At 33.7% G+C, this 22,394-nt stretch overlaps 1 protein-coding gene across 1 annotated transcript in view; it reads right to left on the bottom strand.

Moving 5' to 3' along the window:
• Positions 1-22,394, bottom strand: part of LONP2 (lon peptidase 2, peroxisomal) — a 102,654-nt gene that overhangs the window by 42,419 nt on the left and 37,841 nt on the right. The window contains exons 9-10 of the mRNA XM_019456016.2: positions 5,223-5,373; positions 3,002-3,128 (exon numbers count right to left, since the gene is read on the bottom strand). Of these exons, the coding sequence (XP_019311561.1) occupies positions 3,002-3,128; positions 5,223-5,373 (278 nt within the window). The remainder of the gene's footprint in view (positions 1-3,001; positions 3,129-5,222; positions 5,374-22,394) is intronic.

The raw sequence follows: 22,394 nt of genomic DNA, 5'->3' as shown, positions 1-22,394 counted from the left end.
AAAAAAAAAATTAAAGATAAAAAACAATAGGGGCACCTGGGTGGCTCAGTCGGTTAAGTGTCTGACTTTGGCTCAGGTCATGATCTCACGGTTTCGTGCATTCAAGCCCTGCATCTGGCTCTGTGCTGAGAGCACAGAGCCTGGAGCTTGCTTCAGATTCTGTGTCTCCGTCTCTCTCTCTGCCCTTCCCCTGCTTGCACTTGGTCTCTTTCTCTCAAAAATAAACATAAAAAATTTTTTTAAAAAATTAAAAAATAAATAAATAAAATAAACACTAAAAATTTTTTTAAATTCAAAAGTTCTGAGAAAAGACAAAAACTCTTGGCCAAACACTCTAAAATAAAACTCATTTGAATCAAAGGGATAGGAAGAGGTAAGCATAAAGTCCATTATTATACAACTGCATATAATTTCAGTAAGGAAGAAAAAAGAGAGGCATGTTAAAACTAAACAAACCAACATGTAAAAACAAAAACAAAAACAAAAACCCAATGTAGCTTCCTAGACAACTAGCTGATGAGCTCAGATTAAAGGGTCTGGACAAAAGATGAAAGAACAGGGATTGCGGAAGCTTACCGGGGAATGGCACGAACACGTAGAATTGGTACCAGGAAGTTCAGAATAAACTGCCAGAAATAATGACAACCATAGCAATACAAATGAAATACTGCCTTTTTTTTTTTTTTTTAAGGTGGTCAGAATAATAACGGGCTAGGAGCTAATGGAGACAATATAACATTAACAACTGATTGAAAGAAACTAGACACACCATCTCTATTTACTATTTTTAAACCAAAAAGGGAAGAATGGCCATTATCAAATGAGAAGTAGCTGATGTTTCTTATCTATGATATGAGTATGAAGATGCTACCTATGCCAATTTCCAGAAGACATAAAACTAAAGATAATCAAGATAAAAAAAAATCAATTTGCTGCAATGGTAGCTGGGACCGACAACAAAATATACATAACTACAAACTCCTCTCCCTTTGGGCTTTAAAAAATTCAACCCTATGAATACAGAATGAGACAGACTGAACTCAGAAATTCGTATGAAAAACAAGTGAAGATGTTTGGTAACTGTAAGTGCAATATGCAAGAGAATAACCTAAGAAAGCTGTATCTTCAGATACAGTCATAAAATAATATAATCAAAATAAGAAAACCAGTAGTCTTATACCACAAATTGTTTGGGCTACATCTGAAATACTGAGTTCCACTCTGGGTGTTTAATTTTAAAAGGGACATTGATTTCACAGACATCATCCAGAAGATGACTAATCAGAAAGGTGAAAAGTCTTGAAAGTGGGTCAAGAGGAAGCGTAAAGAGAATAGGAATGTTTAACTTGAAAAAGAGAACATTTATGGGAAGTGGACCTGACTTTTTTTTTTTTTTTTTTTTTTTTTTTTTAATGCCAGAGGGGCTGTACAAGGGAGGAATTTATCCTTAGATTCCAGGTGCTTGTTTAAGGCAGAACTAGAAAAATATAGGGAGGAGAACATAAAGATTATTTTATAACCATTTATTTACTTACCAAAGAGTAGACAGCAGTGAGCCCTCTAGCACTGGAGGAGCTAAAGTAGGCTAGTTATACCATGAGGGAGGTAGGACTAGATGAGACCTGAGATCCCCTCCCCTCCTCCTGAACATTATGGGTCTCAGACTAGGACACACACAAAGATGAAAAATACATCAAAAGATGAAAAACTATATCCTAAGCTTGGTAGGTCACTAAAAAATAGCCAAAACTTGCTTGGAGTGGCAAATACCTATGCTGTTTTTAAATATATTAAAACTGCTCAGAGACATTTCCTAATGTCCATAGCTTTTAATATTTGATGTTTTGGGCAAACAAGTTTATAAAAAAGAAATAGTTCTCGAAGCAACAATTGGGAAATACAAATAATGATTACTCTTCAAAGTCATTATTATTTTGATCCAGATTTTTTTTTTCTTTCACTCATATTTTACAGATGGGGAAGCTAGGAAAAAGTTTAAGTGACTTGTTGAAAGTTACGCAAAGGCATCAGGGGTGTTATCTGGAATAATACTGTTGGAAGACTTCGGCATATAAATCACCTATTTTATTTCCCCTGGCATTATCCACACCATGAATCACAAGTTATGAAAAGGAACTCCCAGGTCATATCTAGTCTTACTGTTTTGTGTATAAATTTAAACAGACTTCCAAACAGACTTCCATAAGAAGGCTGGCTTAGATCAAAAAAAAAACAGTCTGACTGGCCAAACTCTAAGTCAAAGTTTAAAATGGAGAGATAACTTTGCTTCTCCTAAAAAAAAGCAGTTACTGCGAGAGGGCCGCGTGAGGAGTGTTTGGCAGCTCAACACAATTTGCCAGATGATGCAATGGATCTGTAACACTGAGCCAGGAAAGCTGTAAGAGGCTGTTGCAGATATAAATTCTCAACAGGGTATATTTTCCATTCAAACATGCAATCTATAAATCAGATGAAGCAATACTCTATTCAGATAATTTACGTAGTGCTGGCTACAGGCTTAAGCACTTGGTAGCTAACTTGGGAAAGCACCCTCTCTATTGTTCTGGTGTTAATTCCCAAGATGAAAATTCTAAGGATGTTTAAAATCTCTCAAAGAGAAGAAAAGAAAATCTGAATAACTTAAAATAGGTATCTAAAAGTAGCATCCCACCTCTTAAGAGAATTTAACTTTTAAGGTCCTGGGCATATAAGGTGTCTCAATATTTTCCTTGTTTTTGGTTCTTAATTTATCAAATTAATCCCTTACACTGCTATTGTGAACAAGTTGAAATTCTGGCTCAACTAAAGTCCTCAGCTATGAAGATACTCTAAATGCTTTCCCTATGAATTTCTGCCTAATACAGAGCTCTATGTAAATCAAGTTGTGGTAATGCTTGCTGGGAATCTGATGGGGAGAGAGAAATGGATGCTATGAGTTGCCAGTAAAATAATCTTCTTTTGAGACTCCAACATTACAGAGGCCTCAGGATGGCTGACTAACCTGGTGATGATGTCAAGAGTAGTAACCTGTGGGATCTGAATCTGCTGAGGAGTCAGCCCATGCTGTTCCAGCTGCTTTGGGATCAAGTGCCTGTGGGCAATCTCGACCTTCTCTTCTTGTGTATACCCTGGGAAAAAAGTGACCTTTGATTACAAAATGTAATTATTCACACAGCTTCCACGGTGCCACATTTTTTTTTAATGAATCAAATGCAGACTCAATGGATCTTCAATTCAGACTGAATTTAAGTGTTACTTCAACTAAAATTATAATCAGAATAAAGAAATTTAATCTCCAGCTAATAACTGTTAATATTTCCAACTCTGTCCACAAACAAATAAAAAAAAACATTTACTGAGCACGGTTTGAAAGTCTCTTGATTAATAATACCTCTCTGTGGGAATGCAAGCTGGTGCGGCCACTCTGGAAAACTGTATGGAGGTTCCTCAAAAAACTAAAAATAGAACTACCCTATGATTCAGCAGTTCCACTACTAGGCATTTATCCACAGGATACAGGTGTGCTGTTTCGAAGGGACACATGCACCCCCATGTTTATAGCAGCACTATCAACAATAGCCAAAGTATGGAAAGTGCCCAAATGTCCATCGATGGATGAATGGATAAAGAAGATGTGGTATATATATACAATGGAGTATTACTCGGCAATCAAAAGGAATGAAATCTTGCCATTTGCAACTACGTGGATGGAACTAGAGGGTATTATGCTAAGCAGAATTAGTCAGAGAAAGACAAATATCATATGACTTCACTCATATGAGGACTTTAAGAGACAAAACAGATGAACATAAGGAAAGGGAAACAAAAATAATATAAAAACAGGGAGGGGCACAAAACAGAAGAGACTCATAAATACGGAGAACAAACTGAGGGTTATGGGAGGGGTTATGGGAGGTGGGATGGGATAAATGGGTAAGGGGCACTAAGGAATCTACTCCTGAAATTATTGTTTCACTATATGCTAACTAATTTGGATGTAAGTTTTAAAAAATAAAAAATAAAATTAAAAAAAAATAATACATCTCTCAAAGAAGAGGAAAAATCTCAGTCAAATCTTATGAGGTAATTATCTCCTTAACTCAAATGCAAATTTTTATTATTTAAAAGGCAAATAATACGTCTCTTTTCTTTAGCATAATTTGATACGTAAATGGAAAAATTTACCACAGCAACAACAACAAAGACTTCAATTAAGTAAGTGATAGGTTCCAAGGGAAGAGATGCAAAGGAGCTATTTTCAGAACCCTGGCTATAAATATTAACAACAAAACAAAAAGTAAGACATTTCCCTAAAATTTTTTTCTCTGTACATTTGGAATTATACATATAATTGATATAGTTAAAAGACTTTATGTTCTTATTTATTTAAAGGCCTTATGAGCATAGACTTTGCCTTTAAATCCTGTAAGACAAAATTCTCCCTGAACTAATTGCCCCCTTTCCATTTAATAAGCAAAATAAAAAAGAACTGATAAGACAGTTTTTGAGTAGAAAAAGGTAGTAAAAAATGCCAAAAAAGTAAGAGATAGGATAACTGAACCTACAGGAAAAGAATGGCATCGTATGTGTCTACCTGTGCAGCAGCTGTCCTGATGATTTCACTTCAGATCATGTATCTTATGGATTCTCTGCCTTAATTGGGAGTTTCCAGGCAATTGGATCTCATTACTTATTTATTTTAGTCTTATAAATATGCACACAATTTTTTACTCCACCATATTTAAAATTATTTTTATGTATGAGTTTAGAAATACTTTTAAAGAAGAATGTCTTGTTTTCCAAGACACTGGAAAACGTTCTTTAATGCTAAGTCTAAAACTGTTACACAAAATTTATTCTTGACATCTTACAGAACATACATGTAATCTTATGTCATGATTAAAACAAAGTTTTGCTGTTCCAGACTTTGAATCTACATAAAAGCTGGTTTAATTTTTATTTTTTCATTTTCTTATTTTTAACTAGGCTCCACGCCCAATGTGGGGCTTGAACTCACGACCCTGAGATTATGTGTCACGTGCTCTACAAGCTGAGCCAGCCAGGAGCCTCTGTATAAAAGCTGGTTTATATCAGACTTACAACTCTGAAGATCATCCACTGGCAAATCAACTTTTTGTTCAAAACTCCACAGCACAACTTCAAGGGTTATGTTCAGAAAGGCAAAAAATATCAAATAATGATTTTATTTATGAATCAAGTACCTGGGACCTGAATGATCTCCATTCTGTCCAACAAGGCAGGTGGAATAGTAGCAGTTGTGTTGGCAGTAGCTATAAAAAGAACTTGGGAAAGGTCAAAGGCCACATTTAGATAATGATCTGTGAAGTTATGGTTTTGTTCAGGATCCAACACCTGTGAGAGAACAATAAACATTTAAATACAAAGTTCCAACAGAAAGCTGTATAAATTAAAACACATATGATGTATTAGCAAGTTCAATATTTCTGCTCAATATAGTTAGTTTGAAAAACATGGGTATAGCACTAAAACCTGAGCACCATTCTTACATTCCCCACATTCTAAATAGTTTAAAAAAAAAAAGAAAGAAAAAAGAAATGTGTTCAATGTCAAAATTTTTGAATATATATAAATGTACAAGGAAGCAAAAATTACCCTTTCAAGCTCTGTTCTTAAATCTACTTATTAATGAGTGACTCTGTGGCCATAAATAAGTTACCAATCCTACAGAACCAGTTTCATTTGGTAACACATCCCCTCTTAACTGCTTTGGGCATATGAAGAAAATGTGTAGAGTATTTTGAAATTCTCAGGAATAGGTAAAATAATTAGTATACTTCTCAAACATTATCAGAAAATCTGGTTATAAAGTCTCTAACTGAAAGGAGAATTCTAAAGAAGAGAAAACTAGTAAAAATTACCATGCTACTATATTCTGATACAGCACAAGGAAAAATTCACTTTTTAAAAATGCCTTAAAGCAAAACTTGTTTTAAATGAGCAAAATATCAGTATCTCTTAGAATATTTTAATTGGAAAATTATGTAATTTATCAATTAGATTCTTAAAACATTGAACTACTGGGTATGAGAGAACATCTTCTTTAGGTTACTGTTCAAATGCTCCCAGTCACAGGCACTCACTGTGGAGAGGTCTACATAGGACTTTGTGCCTTCTACCTGTTGTAAACCTTTAGTATGTTATTAGTTTCATTTACACTAGACTAGTATAAATATAAACAGGGTTGACATACAACATATTCAAAAAGGAAGTAAATGGACTAAAATGTTTACCAATCACAATTTTACCACAGAAGCTGCTTTTTCTTGGTTCTGATTCCCTTTGTAGGCTTTACTTATTTTTAAACATATCTATAAGTTAGTCGTAATTCAAAGCCCTTTACAGAGAATCGTGAATTTGGTAAACACTCATTATTGGAAACTCACTGTTTACCTAGAATACAATTTTCAGAAAGTTCTACTCTTCATGTTTTCACAAGATTTAATAATGTTTAACATTATTTAAAAAAGGTCTTTTTTCCAAGATCATACTAATTGTGATCAGTATAAAATTGGTTCAGAGTAATCTTACTATCAATTATCTGAAAACTGTTAATCAAGGTATGGAAAATAAGGTAGTCTTAGTTAAATCCATTATATATAGATAAATAAAATCTCTTCTTTAATGCCTCTAATTAAATCTAATACATACATGCTGGATAAATTTTAGAAATGGCTGTGGGACCTGACCAAGTGATTTTTTTCACTTAAAATTTAAAGACAATGGGGTTTAAAGAAAGTAGGAAAATTAGTAAAGCAATAGTTATGAGAAGAGAAAACCAGTAATGCCCAATTTGCTTGCCTCCATCTTTTATTTAGGAAAACACAAAAGAATGTCGAGTTTAAATAGTGTCAGAAATACTGATGAACAGCCAGCTAAAAAGAATTTCTAGTAATCACTATTTAGATGAAATCTTCAGGTAAATTGGTGAGTCCATGGAGAGATAAAAATCACAGTCAGAACTTTTTAGCCACTAGGGGCGCCCAGGTGGCTCAGTCAGTTCAGAGTCTGACTCTTGGTTTTGGCTCAGGTCATGATCTCACAGTTTCATGAGTTCAGGCCCTGCAACGGGCTCTGTGAAGACAGTGTGGAGCCTGCTTGGGATTCTCTCTCACCCTCTCTCTGCCCCTCCCCCACTCAATGCTGTCTCTCTCTCTCTCTCAAACATAAATAAATTAAAAAAAAAAAAACAAAACAAAAGAACTTTTTAGCATCAAATCTCTTGTTTTCCTCAACTTTAGAGCCAGGGCTTCCATGGACCAACTCATCCACACACAGGAGCTGCTTTCAAGAACAGCTAGAGCTGTTTTTTCTCTCTTTAAAAGGTTCTTCTACATCCATCCTAGGACTACAATTCCTACCTACACAGTATGACTGGTAATGGAAATAGCCATGATATGACACCTTATTCTTAGGATCATGAAATCAGAGGTGGAATAAACTATGGGGAGGGGTGTATGCTAAGAATTGTTCTTCAGCCATAATTTCTGGCAAGAGAAGAACTACAGATGTTTGCAGGCAATCCAGGAATACACTCCACTCATTAGAGATGACAAGGTAACTGTCACCTTCAGTATAATTATATTTTTAAAAAATCTGTATGTTTTAGAGATAAAGACTAAATACTTATGAAAAGACATGACGTCTGAAATTTGATTTAAAACAAATAGAAACGGTGGAGGAGAATGGGTAGGAATAGATAAAACAAGATTGGCCATGAGATAATTGTTAAAGATGAATGATGAGTTTACATAATTCATTATACTACTTTAATTTTCTTATGGTTGAAATTTTCCACAACAAAAAGTAAAAATAAATAAAGTAAAATAAAATAGCTAAAATCAACCCTGGAAGCTATACGTAATTAATACTATAGAAATTAAGTGGTAAGGACAAACTTGAAAAAAATGTCCAGAATATTGGAGAAAAAGGCACTAAAACTATATAGGGGACAGGTATGTAAAAAATAAAGACATCTAATTCATAGCTAATTGGCATAGCTAAAGAAAAGGTCTCAACAAATGTAAAATACAGAATAATTAAAGAAATAATCATGAAAATATTCTGGAAGACGCAACACTACACATCAAAAAGCCATAGACTCCTCTTGTACAATAATAAATGACAGGCTATTATTATTGAAATACCACCTACAGAATTTTCAAGCAAAATTATGACTAGCTTAAAATCTTTTTAAAATCTTTAAAATACAGAATATATGTAACACATATAAGATATGAAGCATAGCAAATGAACACCCATGAATGAACTCACTACCCAACTATTGATGACATTTTATGTTTAGACTAATGTCCACAAAAGTGGATGGTTTATAATGACCTACTAAAGTGCAAGTAGAAAATATTAGCCTATATAATCTTTATGCACTATACATCTTTATCCATAAACACCAGAAAGAAATTATTTTTTTAATGTTTATTTCTGAGAGAGAGAGAGAAAGGGAGCGCACAAGCAGAGTAGGGGCTGAGAGAGAGAGACACAGAACTCGAAGCAGGCTCCAGGCTCTGAGCTGTCAGCACAGAGCCTGATGCAGGGCTCGAACTCACGGACCCAAACTCACGGACCGTAAAATAATGATATGGGCCAAAGATAATGGTATGCTTAACCGACTGAGCTACCCAGGAAATAACTTTTTAAAATACTTAATGTACAGAATGGAAGTAATGCCCTCACATGGCACAAATATCACATTTTGGGATATTCCAGAAGAGTGGAAACTCCACAGTGTGCAAGGGCTGGTTGTGTTGCACTCACTACCTGCTTGCACTGTAGTTACAGAGGACTGTAGTCCATGTAAGCCTGATTAAGTGTTTTTACAGATTAAAAATGAGGAGTAAAAGGAGTAGTTTTAAAAGATTTTTGCAAAGTATCATTAAATAGAGGCAAAGATGTGAACAAGAAAATGACAGAGACACTTTTATTTCCTGAATAAGCTTTGATAGTCACATCATGAAATAAAAACAATTATATAACTAGAATATGTTGTTTTCAATGAAAATGTAATTATCTTTTAAAATTTATTCTGTTACATATGTATGTACATAATATTAGTACAGTGGTACTTACATGTTATATTATATGTATATTCTTTGTTATGCATTGAATTGTGTCCCTTAATGTGACTATATTTGGAAGTAGGGTCTTAAAGGAGGTAATTAGGATTAAATGAGGTCATAAGGGTGGGGCCCTAATCCATTATGACTGGAATCCTTTATAAGAAAAGAGAGAGACAAAAAGACCAGGGAAGCAGAGGCACAGAGAAAAGACCATGTAAGGAACAGTGAGACGGCAATAGTCTGTAAACCAAAGAGAAAGAGACCTGAGGAGAAATCAAAACTGCCAACACTTTGATCCTGGACTTCCAGCGTCCAGAGCTGCTAAGAAAATAAATATGTGGGTTTTTGTTTTTGTTACTGTTTTTTTTAAAAACCACCCAGTCTATGGTATTTTATTATCATAAACATTTGCTTGTCACATATATTTGTATATAGTGGGATATATTTTCAAAATTTTGAGAACAAAGCATATGGAGATTATTGGTGCAGACAACAAAGACACATTAGTAAATATAAAAGGCCTCAAAACATTACCTACAAACAAATCCTTGAAAAAAGTATTCCAACTAAACAATAGATTAATCATAATAAAAGGATCAGAAGTGATGAAATCATTTAAGCACAGAGTTAAAACTAAATGTCTGAAGAAGCACTTCTAGAATGGCAGTGTAAGGAATTATGAAGATCTGCTCCTCCTTAAAAGCAATGAAAACAGTAGTAACAATTGTCAAAACAGGTTTTTGAACTCTAGAAATTAATTTGCAACAATCTGTGGAGTGTTTATTCACGAAAAACTGATGAATCTCAGCAAATAAGGCCAGCTCTGTGGTATTTTAACTTGCTTTTACTCTCATCCTCTTCTCCCAAATTAATGGTAGCCTTGAAAACCAACAGCCTCACAACCACAATAGCTGTGAAATACAGTAACCTAGCAACCGCTGTAGGGGGCAGACTAGGATTAGAACTTCCCAAAAGCCCTTTCCCAAAAGAATTGTCAATATTTGGCATGTTGGGCAGTTCCTTGGAAGAGCTCTATTCTCAGGATTTATCTTTATTTGATCTGACTCAGAAAACACAATGTGTGAACTGCCCTATCCCTCGGGCATCTGTCAAAAACAACCAGTAGCAATTGTTCAACACTGCAGCTGCCTCAGGCAGCAATACCAGTTGGGGCTAACAAGAGGCTGATCAAAAATTTAAAAGGAAAAACTTGGGAATGAGATACCATGGGGGCCTTTGAAAAGCTCTGAAGTTTTCCAGGGAATCCTGAAGGTCATGCAAATATACAGGACTGTAAGTATGACAAGAGAAATGGTTCTAAAAGTTCACCTATGGCAGACACTGAGGCTGTGTACAAGCAGGAAGTGCTAGCTAAGACAGAGTTATAAAGTATCTGCCCAAAGTTAAAGGCATGCCTCAACAAACACACACAGAGCCTTTGACAAAGAGTGGAAGACCTTTGGGTTTAAGCACTTAAGGATATCTCTGCCCAAAATCATTAGCTGACCACTAAAGAAACTGCACAACTTCAGCGGCCACATACAAGAAAGAATAGACTTTAAAAGAATGAGATCAGGAAAATCACTAAACAAATAGCAACAGTAACAACAATTCTTTGGTATGTGTGTGTGGGAGGGGGGCAGGGTCTTATATTATTTAAATATAATTGCAACACTTTATATGTTCAATTTCAACAAAGAAATTATGAGACACATAAAGAAACACTAAAGTATGACTTAAAAAAAGAAAAAGAAAAAAAGAACAGTGAATAAAACTGTCCCTCAACAAGCCCAGATGTTGGACTTCTTAGGCAAAGATTATAAATCAGCTATTGTAAATATGTTAACAAAAACTAATGCAACAGCATGGATGAATATTTTTTAAAAAATTTTTAATATTTTATTTATTTTTGAGACAGAGAGAGACAGAGCATGAGCAGGGGACGGGCAGAGAGAGAGCAAGACACAGAATCTGAAGCAGGCTCCAGGCTCTGAGCTGTCAGCACAGAGCCCGACGCAGGGCTCAAACTCACAAACCATGAGATCATGACCTGAGTTGAAGTCGGACGCTTAACCGACTGAGCCACCCAGGCGCCCCCACAGCATGGATGAACACTGAAGACCATATGCAATGCAAAAGACCAATTATGAAAAGATAAATACTAAAGGATTCTCCTTATAAGGTATATAGATTAGACAAAGTTACAGAAACAGAGAGGAGAATGGTAGTTGCCAGCGGCTAAGGGAGAAATGCAGAATAGCTATTTAATAAGCACAGAGTTTCAGTTTCTCAAGATGATAAAGCTCTAGATATTGGTTGCACAATAATGTGAATATACCTAACACTACTGAAATGTACACTTAAAAATGGTGAAGATGGCAAATTTTACCAAAACTAAAAAGCTAAAGGAAATCATGCCAAAAGAATTATAGGAAACTATGAGGATGATGCCTTAATAAAGAGAAAATATCAATAAAAAGACAGGAATTATATTAAAAAAAGGAGCAAATAGAAATATGGGAGTTGAAAAACATAGTAACAAACAAAAAATTCACTATGGGGGTTAAATGTAAATAGCAATTTCAACTGCAGAAATTAGAATCAATGAAGATAGGTCAACTGAGTTTATCCAGTCTGAGGTACGGAAAGAAAAAGGAATGCAAAGAAATGAACATTGCCTCAAAGATGTATTGGATGCTATACAGACTACCAACATACTCATAATGGTAGTCTGAGACAAAGAGAAGAAAGGGAAAGGGGCATAAAGCATATCTGAAAAAATAAAAGCCACCACTTTACCAAATCTGATGAAAACCGTTAATCTACCACATCTAGATAGGCTTATAGTGTGTGTGTATATATATACACACACTATATATGTGTGTGTGTATATATATATATATATATAATGTATATGTATGTATATATATGTATGTGTACATATATACATATATATATACATATGTATACGTATATATATATAAAACAGATACTAAGTAGACTCAGATCCTACATCCATCACAAACTGTCAAAAGCCAAAGCCAAAGGTTAATCATTTAAAGCAATAAAAGAAAATACTTCTTTCATGAAGTATAAGGGATCCTCCATAAGATTAACAGCTGACTTTGCATTAGAAACCATGAAGGAAGGAAAGCATTAAAACTACCCTCCAAAAATGAAGTAGAAGGGGTGTTTGAGTGGCTCAGTCAGTTAAGCTCCCAAATCTTGGTTTCAGCTCAGGCTATGATCTCACAACTTGTGAGATTGAGTCCTGGCATCAGTCAGCACAGAGTCTGCTTGGCACTCTCTCTCTCCCCCTCCCCTGCTCACTTTCTCTCTCTCAGAATAAACTTAAAAAAAAAAAAAAAAATGGAGAAATTAAGGCATTCCCAGATAAAAAACACTGAGAGAATTTATAGCCAGCAGACCAGACTATAAGAAATGCTAAAGGCTAAATAAAGTAAAAGGACACTAAGCTGTAACCACAGAAACAAAGAACACCAGTGAAAATAATTACATTGGTAAATATAAGAGACGGTATAAACATATTTTTTCTTTGTATTTCTGACCTCTTATTTGATTCAAAGGACTTCCAAACAATAATTACAGTTGTTTCTCATTATTCATGGTTTCTGCATTTGCAAATTCACCTAATACCTAGAATTTACTTATAACTCCAAAATTAATACTTTGTGGTACTTCTGTAGTCATTTGCAGACATACGACAACTCATGGTCCAAGGCATATGTTTCCAACTGAGGTCAAACAAAGTGATGCCCTGCCTTCTTGTTTCAGTTCTCATACTCTAAATAAGTATCATTCTTGCAGTCTATTTAGTGCCATGTTTTTTGCACCTCTATGTTTTTTGTTAGTGATTTTGCTGTTTAAAAGACTCCCAAAAGGAAGTATTGAAGTACTGTTTAGTAAGTGAAAGGCTGTGACAAGCCTTATGGACAAAATACATGTGTTAGATAAGCTTCATTTAGGCATGAGTTATAGTGTTGATGGTCATGAGTTCAATGTTAATTAATGAACAATATATATTATATAAGGCAACTTTAAATAGAAACACAGCTAAAACAAAGTTATGTATTGATTAACTGACAAACTGACTCTCAAAGAAGCCTATTTCTCCCAGGAGCAATAATTCAGTATTCACTAATTCAGTGTTTGCTACAATTTTACACAACATAACTATGGCAAGAATGAGAATCAACTCTATGGGATAGGCTTACAGTATATATAGATATATTTTATATGACAATAACTTCCCAAAGGAGGGCAGAAGGAAGGGGGACCTACTAAAGCTAAGTTTTTATATGTTATTTATATGTCAACTTGGGGAGTGTTTTTGGATGAACATTTAAATCAGTGAACTTTTTAAAAAATTTTTTTTGTTTATTTATTTTTGAGAGAGAGAGACAGAGAGACAGAGAGTGACAGGGGAAGGGGCAAGAGAGAGGGAAACACAGAATCTGCGCTATGAGCACAGAGCCCAATAGAGGGCTCAAACTCACAAACCATGAGATCATGACCTGAGCCAAAGTCAGGTGCTTAACCGACTGAGCCACCCAGGTGCCCCATACATCAGTGAACTTTGGCTAGACTGCCCTCCACCTTGTGGATGGGCTTCATCCAATCATTTGAAGGTCTGAATAGAACAAAAAGACTGGCATCCTTAAGCAAGAGAAAATTCTCCAGCAAACTGCTTTTGAACTTCATCTGCCCATCATTTCTCCTGGGTCTTGGGCCTGCCAGTCCATACCACAGATTTTGGAATTCCCAGACTCCATAACTACATAGGCTGATTCTTTATAGTAAATCTCTTTACATGGATATATCTAGATATCTATATATACACATACACACAGATATAGACAATCTATATCTAAGTCTTATCTCTATATATCCAATAGCAGGTAAAACTAGGAAAAGATCAACAAAAACATAGAAGACTTGACAATACTATAATCAATTAGACATAATAAACATCTAGAGAACAATCCATCCAACAGCAGCAGCAGTATACATATTCTTCTCAAGTGCACATGGAACATTCTCCAGGACAGACCATAAGCAAGGCTATTAAATAAACATCTAAATTTCAAGGATTGAAATCATACAAAGTATAATCTCTGACCACAATGTGATGAAATCAGAAATGAGTAAGAAAAAAATTTGGAAATTCACAAAAATATGAAATTAAACCCTAAATAACCAAAAGGTCAAAAAGAAATCACAAGAAGAGTTGGAAAATATTTTGGGATAAATAAAAACAAAAATGTAACTTACTACTAAAACTTGAGATGCAGATAAAGTGTTGCTTATAAAAATATTCACAGCTGTAAAGCTATGTTTAAAAAATTCAAATCAATAACCTAACATTCCACCTTAAGAAAGTAGAAAAAGAATTGCAAACTGAACCCAAAGCAAGCAGAAGGAAGAATATAATAAAATTAAAGCAAATAAACTAAACAGTAAAGACAAAAACAAGAAAATCAAAACATCAAAACTTTGTTCTTTGAATAGTTCAACAGAATTGACAAACATGTAGCCATAGTGACTATGGAAACCATATTGACTACAGGGAGAACACTCAAATTACTAAAATCAGGAATGACTCAGTTCACACTGCTATCACCCTTACAGAAATGAAAAATATATGTGTATACTATGAACAACAGTACACCAACAAATTTGGTAACATAAGTGAAATGGAAAAATTCCTAGGAAGATACAAACTATTGAAAGTAATTTGTATCAAGAATTAATAGAAAATCTGAACAGATCTTGACATTTCTATTAAATATTATACTAGAGGTTCTAGCCAGGGCAATTCGGGGGAAAAATGTATCTCTAGGCATTCAAACTGGAAAGAAGTAAAAATATCTCTACTTGCACATTATATGATCTGTATATGGAAAAACCTAAGGAATCCACAGAAAAAAATATTAGAACTAATAAAGAAGTTCTGAAAGGTTACAGGATAAAAGACTAATATACAAAAATCAACTGTATTTCTTTATATAAGCAATGAACAATTTGAAAAAGAAATGAAAAAAAGTTCAATTTCCAATAGTATCAAAAAGAATAAAACATTTAAGAATAAGTTTAACAAAAGAACTGTAAGACTTATATACTCAAAACCCCAAAACATTGTTAAAATAAATTAAAGAAGACCTAAGTAAATAGGAAGACTCCTATGTTTGTGGATTAGAAGAATTACTATTAATATGGCAATACTCCCTAAAGGGATCTATACATCCAATGCAATCCCTATCAAAATTCTAGTTGCCTTTTTTGTAGAAAGTGATAACCTGATTTGAAAACTCATATGGAAATACAAAGGACCCACTATGGCTAAGCAATCTTGAAAAACAACAAATCTGGAAGATTCACACTTCCTGATTTTAACAGCTTCTACAAAATTAAAGTAAGCAAGATTATGTGATACTGGCATAAGGACAGAAATATAGATCAATGGAATAGATTTGGAAGACCAGAAATAAACACCTGCATTTACAATCAATTGATTTTCAGTAAGGGTGAGAATACCATTCTATGGAAAAAGAAAAGTGTTCAATAAGTGGTGCTTGGGACAACTGGATATCCACATGCAAAAGAAGGAAGCTGAATCTCTGTGTTTTACACCATATATAAACATTAGGTCAAAATCAACTGTAGATCTAAATGCAAGAACTAAAACTGTGAAACTCTTAAGAGAAAATGTTAAGAATAAATTCTCATAAAAAAAAATTCTTATGACCTTGGATTAAATGGCTTCTTAGATATACCATCAAAACCACAAACAATGAAAGAAAAATATAGATAATTTAGACATTATCAAAATTAAAAAATTTTGTGCTTCAATGAACACCATCAAAAAAGTGGTAAGAAAGCCCCCAAAACTGGTGAAAATATCTGCAAATCCTGTACCTGAGAAGGAACTTGTATCTAGAATATGTAAAGAATTTAACAGAAAAAGACAAATAACCCAGTTAAAAATGGGCAAAGGATTTGAATAGATATTTCTATAAAGAAGATATACAAATGGCCAATAAATACATGAAAAGATGCTCAACTTTATTAGTAATTAGGGAAATAATAAAAATCACAATTAACTATAGCTTCACACCTACTAAACAAATGGATGGCTAAAATAAAAACAATGGATAATAACAAGTATTGATGTAGATGCAGAGAAATTAGAACTTTCAAACACAGTGAAAAACTAACATGGTATGGTCACTTTGGAAAATAGTTGGTAAGTTTCTCAAAGTGTTAAATACAGAATTTCCATATGACCCAGCAACTCCACTCCCAGATAACAAGAGAACTGAAAACCTATTATACACACAAACTTGCACATAAATGATTACAGCAGCATTATACATAACAACCAAAGGTAGGAACAACCCAAATGTCTATTGACTGCTGAATATGTAAAATGTACCATGCTAAGGCAAGATGTTAAAAAAGAGAAAACTGGGGTAGGGAGGGTAAAAGGTTATATGAGACTCTCGAAACTTTTCACTCAATTGTGCTATAAACCTAAAACTGTTATAAAAAAAAGAAAGAAAGAAAAAGAAAAGAAGAGGGGAAGGCTATTAATTTAAAAAAAAGAAATAATATAAAAGTCAAAAATGGTTTCTGATCAAAATAATGTAAAAAATGAAATCACTTAAAGTAACCAGGGAGTGAGATAAGGATGTGGTGGATTACTGTGTATTATTTCATTTTGATTTACTAAAGGGAGGAACAATATATCCTATTTCATGTATGATACTGATAGAGAACCCGAGATGTGTGATTTTTTTTAACTTAAAAGTATCACACGTAGTATAAAAAACAGAATAAATGCCTTCTGAACAAAGTGTCCATATAGTTAATAACATAATTCAAAGAAAGTAACTAGGACTCCTTAAAAAGGGTACAGAAAACAACTAAACAATGAGATGACAAAAGGCTCCAAACCTGAGTTAGATAATAATACAAAAAAAGCCTACTGAATATTAGAGACTTCCAGATAGTATCAAAAGGTAATCTAAAATTTGATTATATGAAATACTAATAAAACATAATACTACAAGGTTAAAAGTTAAAAGACAGAAAAAGCTATGCCTGATATATATTAACAAAAAAGGAAGGAAGAACTGTACAAATATTAGTAACCCAAGTAGAAACTGAAGTTAGGAACCATGAATGGAACAAAGGGCTGTGCCTAGATAGCAGAAAATATCCATAATGATGATATAAACAAATGAATACTCTTAAAATGTAATTTAAAAAATTCATTAGAAATTACAAAATGAAACCGACAAAAACTATAGTGGGTAAGTTTAATGTATATCTTAATGTGCAGAAAAAAGACCTAAACCTAGAGAATAGCAATCTTATAACACTTACACACATATAACTGTTTTAACATTGCTGTTCTTTAGGTGTATGTATAGTATGTGCAAACACATATGCATGCTTATACAAATATACACTTCATCATGGATATACATATATACATTTCAAAGGTCAGTATGTTACAAATAAACTGTCTTTCCTAAAATCTACAGAATATTTATGAAAATGGATCCTCAATAAACTCTAAAATTTGAAAAAATGAAGTTGCATACTTGGGCAATATATTATACATCAAAATTATAATAAAAACATAAAAATTTAGAAATGTTAAAACAATAATCTTTTAAACTCTTAAAAAAATTTTTTTAATGTTTTTATTTATGTTTGAGACAGAGAGAGAGACAGCATGAGTGGGAGAGGCTCCAGGCTCTGGGCTGTCAGCAAAGAGCCCAACGCGGGGCTTGAACTCACAAGCCATGAAATCATTGCCCTGAGTTGAAATTGGACACTTAACTGACTGAGCCACCCAGGTGCCCCAAATCTTTTAAACTCTTGAGTCAAAGTGAAAGTCAACATTCTAACTACAGGCTGTTTAGAATAGTAGGTTTTACAATACAGAGAGCCTGACTCCCTCCAGCAGAAATAATAATGGACCTTTCTCTGAAAATACCAACTGTTCGAAGAAATATGATCTATAGGTCCTGAAATTTGAGGAACCCATTCCAAACTTCTCACCATGTGGTAAAGCTTACAAGGTGTCACCTTGCATGTGCACACAAAACTTTTAATAATCTTAATGTTATACATTATATATACAAAAGGACAACCAAGAATCATCAAAGATTGGAGGAAAGCCCTAACATAAAATACAGGGACCAAACAAACAAAATTAAAGGCTGAAAGAGAAAGGGACTAGAATAAATGAATGTAGGATATGATGTCAACACACAAAATATAAATTGTACTTTTTATTAATACTAGCAATAATCAGAAATTGAAATAAAAAAATAAGCAAGAATTATGAAATAATTTGGGATAAATATGACAAAGTACAATATGCATGTGCTGAAAGTGCTAAAACGCTGCTGGAAAGTAAGGGAGACCTAAAAAAAATGGAGAGATATGCAATGGACGAGAAGGCATGATATTTTTAAGATGACAATTCTCCCCAAATGAAGTACAAATTGAAATGAAATGTCAATTAAAATCCCAGTAAAATATGAGCACTGTTTATAGCAAAGATTCTAAAATTTATATGGAAATGCAAAGCATCTAGAATAGCCAAAGTTTTTCTGGAAAAGAAAAGCAAAGTTGGAGAACTAACACTATAGAATTTCAAGACCTATTATAAAGCAACAGTAATCAACTTGGTATGGAGGGTACTAGCATAAGCATACATTGATGGGACAGCATAGAGAACTCAGAAATATAAAACACAGCCAGACAATCTATCAACTAATATTTGACAAAGGTATCTAGGGCAATTCAAATGAGAAAAAGATACTTCTTTCAACAAATAATACTGGAACAATTAAGTACCCATATGTGAAATGGGACAAAAAAACAAAAAACAAAAAACAAACCTAAGAAAAGAAATGGAAATTTGACCTTTACACCACACACTGAATACAAAAACTCACTGAGCATGGGCCACAGACCCAAATGTTAGAGCCAAAAATATAAAACTTCTAGAAGAAAACACAAGAAAATCTGTGTGACCTTGGTTTAGTAAAGATTTATTAATTACAATGCAAAAGAAAACACACACACAAGAATCAATGAACTGAACTTTGAAAAACAAACAAAAAGCTTTTTGGGCTCTCTTCCAAAGACATTGTTACTAAAATATTTGAAGAGGGGCCCCTGGGTGGCTCAGTCAGTTAAGCATGACCTTTGGCTCAGGTCACGATCTTGTGGTTTGTGAGTTTGAGCCTTGCATCAGGCTCTGTGCTGACAGCTCAGAGACTGGAGCCTGCTTTGGATTCTATGTCTCCTTCTCTCTCTGCCCCTCCCTCTCTCTCTCTCTCAAAAATAAATAAACATTAATAAAATAAAATATTTGGAGAAAATATCTGAAAAATATGTAACTGACAAACGAAATCTGTCTAGAACATATAAGGAATTCTTACAACTCAATAATAAAAAGACAACTCAAAAGAAAAAAAAAAAGCTAGACATTTTACAAAAAAATACAGGATACAGGCAAATATCACATACAAAGTTGCTCAACATATTATTAATCATTAAGGAAATGCAGATTAAAACCACAATGAGATAATACAATACACCTACCAGAATGATTAAAATTAAAAAACTTACTGCATGTCAAATACTGACAAAAATGTGGAACTGGAACTCTTATACACTAGTAGGAGAAATGTAAAATGGTACAACCATCATTTTGGAAAACAATTTGGCAGTTTCTTAAAAAGTTAAGCAGACACCTACCATTTGACCAAGCTATCCACTCAATAGGTATTTATCAAAGAAAAACATAAGTATACATCCATAGAAAGACTTGTACATAAGTATTCACAATAGCTTTATTTGTAATAGAGAAAACTTGAAAAATCCAAATGCTGATCAAAAAGGTTTATGGGTATACCAACTGTTTTTCTCTTGGTGTTTTCAAAGTTTTCTATTTTGTCTTTCAGGATTGTTATTATGATATCTATCTATGGATTTCTTTGTGCTTATTTTACATGGAAATTTATCAAGCTTCACAAATGTGTAGATTTATGTTTTTCATCACATTTGGGAAGTTTTCATCCATTATTCCCTCAAAAACTTTTTCTGCTCCTATCTTCCCTGTCCTGTTCAATTAGGCGTACATTGTTGTGCTTAACAGTATCCCACATTTCCCTGTTCATTTTAGTCACTTTGTTTTCCTGTTCTTCAGACTGCATAATTTCTAGCAACTGATCTTCAAATTCAAAGATCTACGAGTTCTAATCTACTGTTGATGCCCTCTAGTGAATTTTTTGTTTCAGAAGTAGAACTTCTATGTCTAATACCTTGATTATAATTATGGTTTCATGATTAATACACATATCAAAATTAAGCTATACATTTTAAATACACCCACTTTACTGTATGTAATTATACCTCATTGACACTGTAAAAAATTAATAAAATATATTTAAATAATAATTTTTAAATAGGGTCAGCTGCTTTAGTTTAATCAGAGGCAAACAGCTTACATCTCACTATGAATGCCTATTTCTACTTCTGTCTTAAAATTGCCCAAAGCTGATCAAACATTTTTAGAACATTCAAATTTCATTTATTTCTTTTTTGGCAAAAGAGGATCATTAATATAAAAGAGAGATCTCTAAATTTGTAAATATTGCCTATTCATATAAAAAATAAGAATATATAATCGATTTAATACTGGTAAAATGTTTCCCCAAATGAACAGGATATTTTGAAAAGTACTTGCTCCTGAAAACCTGGTATATAAAAACTAAACCCAACTCATCATTATTTCTTAATTTATTAGTCAAATTACTATTTCTCAACAATTTGCTGCCTATACTTCTCTCAGGTGGTTTTTTCCTTTTCTTAGTTTACTACTGAATCCAGTAGTAGGGTCCTTGCCAAGACACATAGCCAGGATTTGGGCCACAGGTTTGTCTAATGATCCCCTCATAGAGCATCCCTGAGGATGGCCAAGAGAGGAAAAGAAAGTCTTGGTGATTATCAAGTCACAAATTCATAACAATAATTCCCTCAACCCACTCCAAAATTAATTTTCAGGTAAACTTGACTACACAATCTAATCACCACCAAACTCTACTAACAAGAGTGTTAAATAGGGTAGAAATGAGAAACAGTAATTTTGGTTGCAAATATAGCTAAGGGCTGGAGGGCTGTGGACAGTCAGGTGGCAGCTTGTACATGTGTATGTGCTTGGGGGAGAGTGGGTGGGTAACAAGACAAAAAATGGGAGCAGGGTATAAAAAGAAAAATGCTAACATAGACATCAAGACATTTTTGTGTAACTTGCAAGTATGCCTTGGGCGCTGGTGACAGGGTTTGCCAGCACTAAAAAGAAATGATTAGTAGGTTTCCCTAATGTAGCTTAGTTTAATCATTAAATGGCAGTATCCCTCTTAATCAGAGACAGTAAAGAGGAAATGAAAGCTGAAAAAGGTGTCTTCAGCCACACCTCTCTGATAACATCAGTATTTAAGACATCTTTTACTCTGGTGGGTCTTAGAATTTACATTGTAAATACAGCATGTGATGAGATAAAAAATTAAGGTAACATCCAGAACCTCAAAATTTTCCTTAATAAAAGGAAAGTCCCTCTCCTTGAAATTCTTTGACAATAGTTGTAGAGCTTAGATTAGAAGACCCTAGGTCTGCTGTATCCAAGTAGTAAATCTACTAAACTCACTCTAATTACTAAATGGATCTAATTCTAATTAAGAATGTCAGTTTTAAAAAAAAGTTTATTATGTCTAGATTAGGGACTTTTCCACTTTGGGGATTCTATCTATCTATCTATCAATCTATCTATCTATCTATTCAGAACTGTAAATACTGTTTATATAGAAAACTGGTAAAGTATCCATGCATTTTGTTAGCCCATTCACATTAAAAGTGTATTTCGGAAATACACATATATTTTATAACAAAGTCTGGATCTTGCATCAATTATAAATATGATTGTACCTACCTGATAAGAATTCTATAATTTTCTTTTGAGTCTAGTAATTACATAAAAGGACTTTCCTTGTATCTGACATTTTAATACTATTCAACAACAGACCTGTCCAAATTCTGTCTACCAACATTTGCTTATCAACAATTAGTTACATCTGTTTTTTATTCTTCCAATAAATTTTCAAGAGGCTATCTAAATTTTGAGTAAATATTCCTTTGTTGACAACAGTAACTGGAAATAGGCATCTCCACCAT

Source organism: Panthera pardus, unplaced genomic scaffold (genome assembly GCF_024362965.1).
Source record: "Panthera pardus isolate Hobbes unplaced genomic scaffold, ASM2436296v1 HiC_scaffold_18, whole genome shotgun sequence".
Lineage (NCBI taxonomy): Eukaryota > Metazoa > Chordata > Mammalia > Carnivora > Felidae > Panthera > Panthera pardus.
Note: the sequence above shows the minus strand (reverse complement) of the source record. Positions and strands in the feature narration are given on the sequence as shown.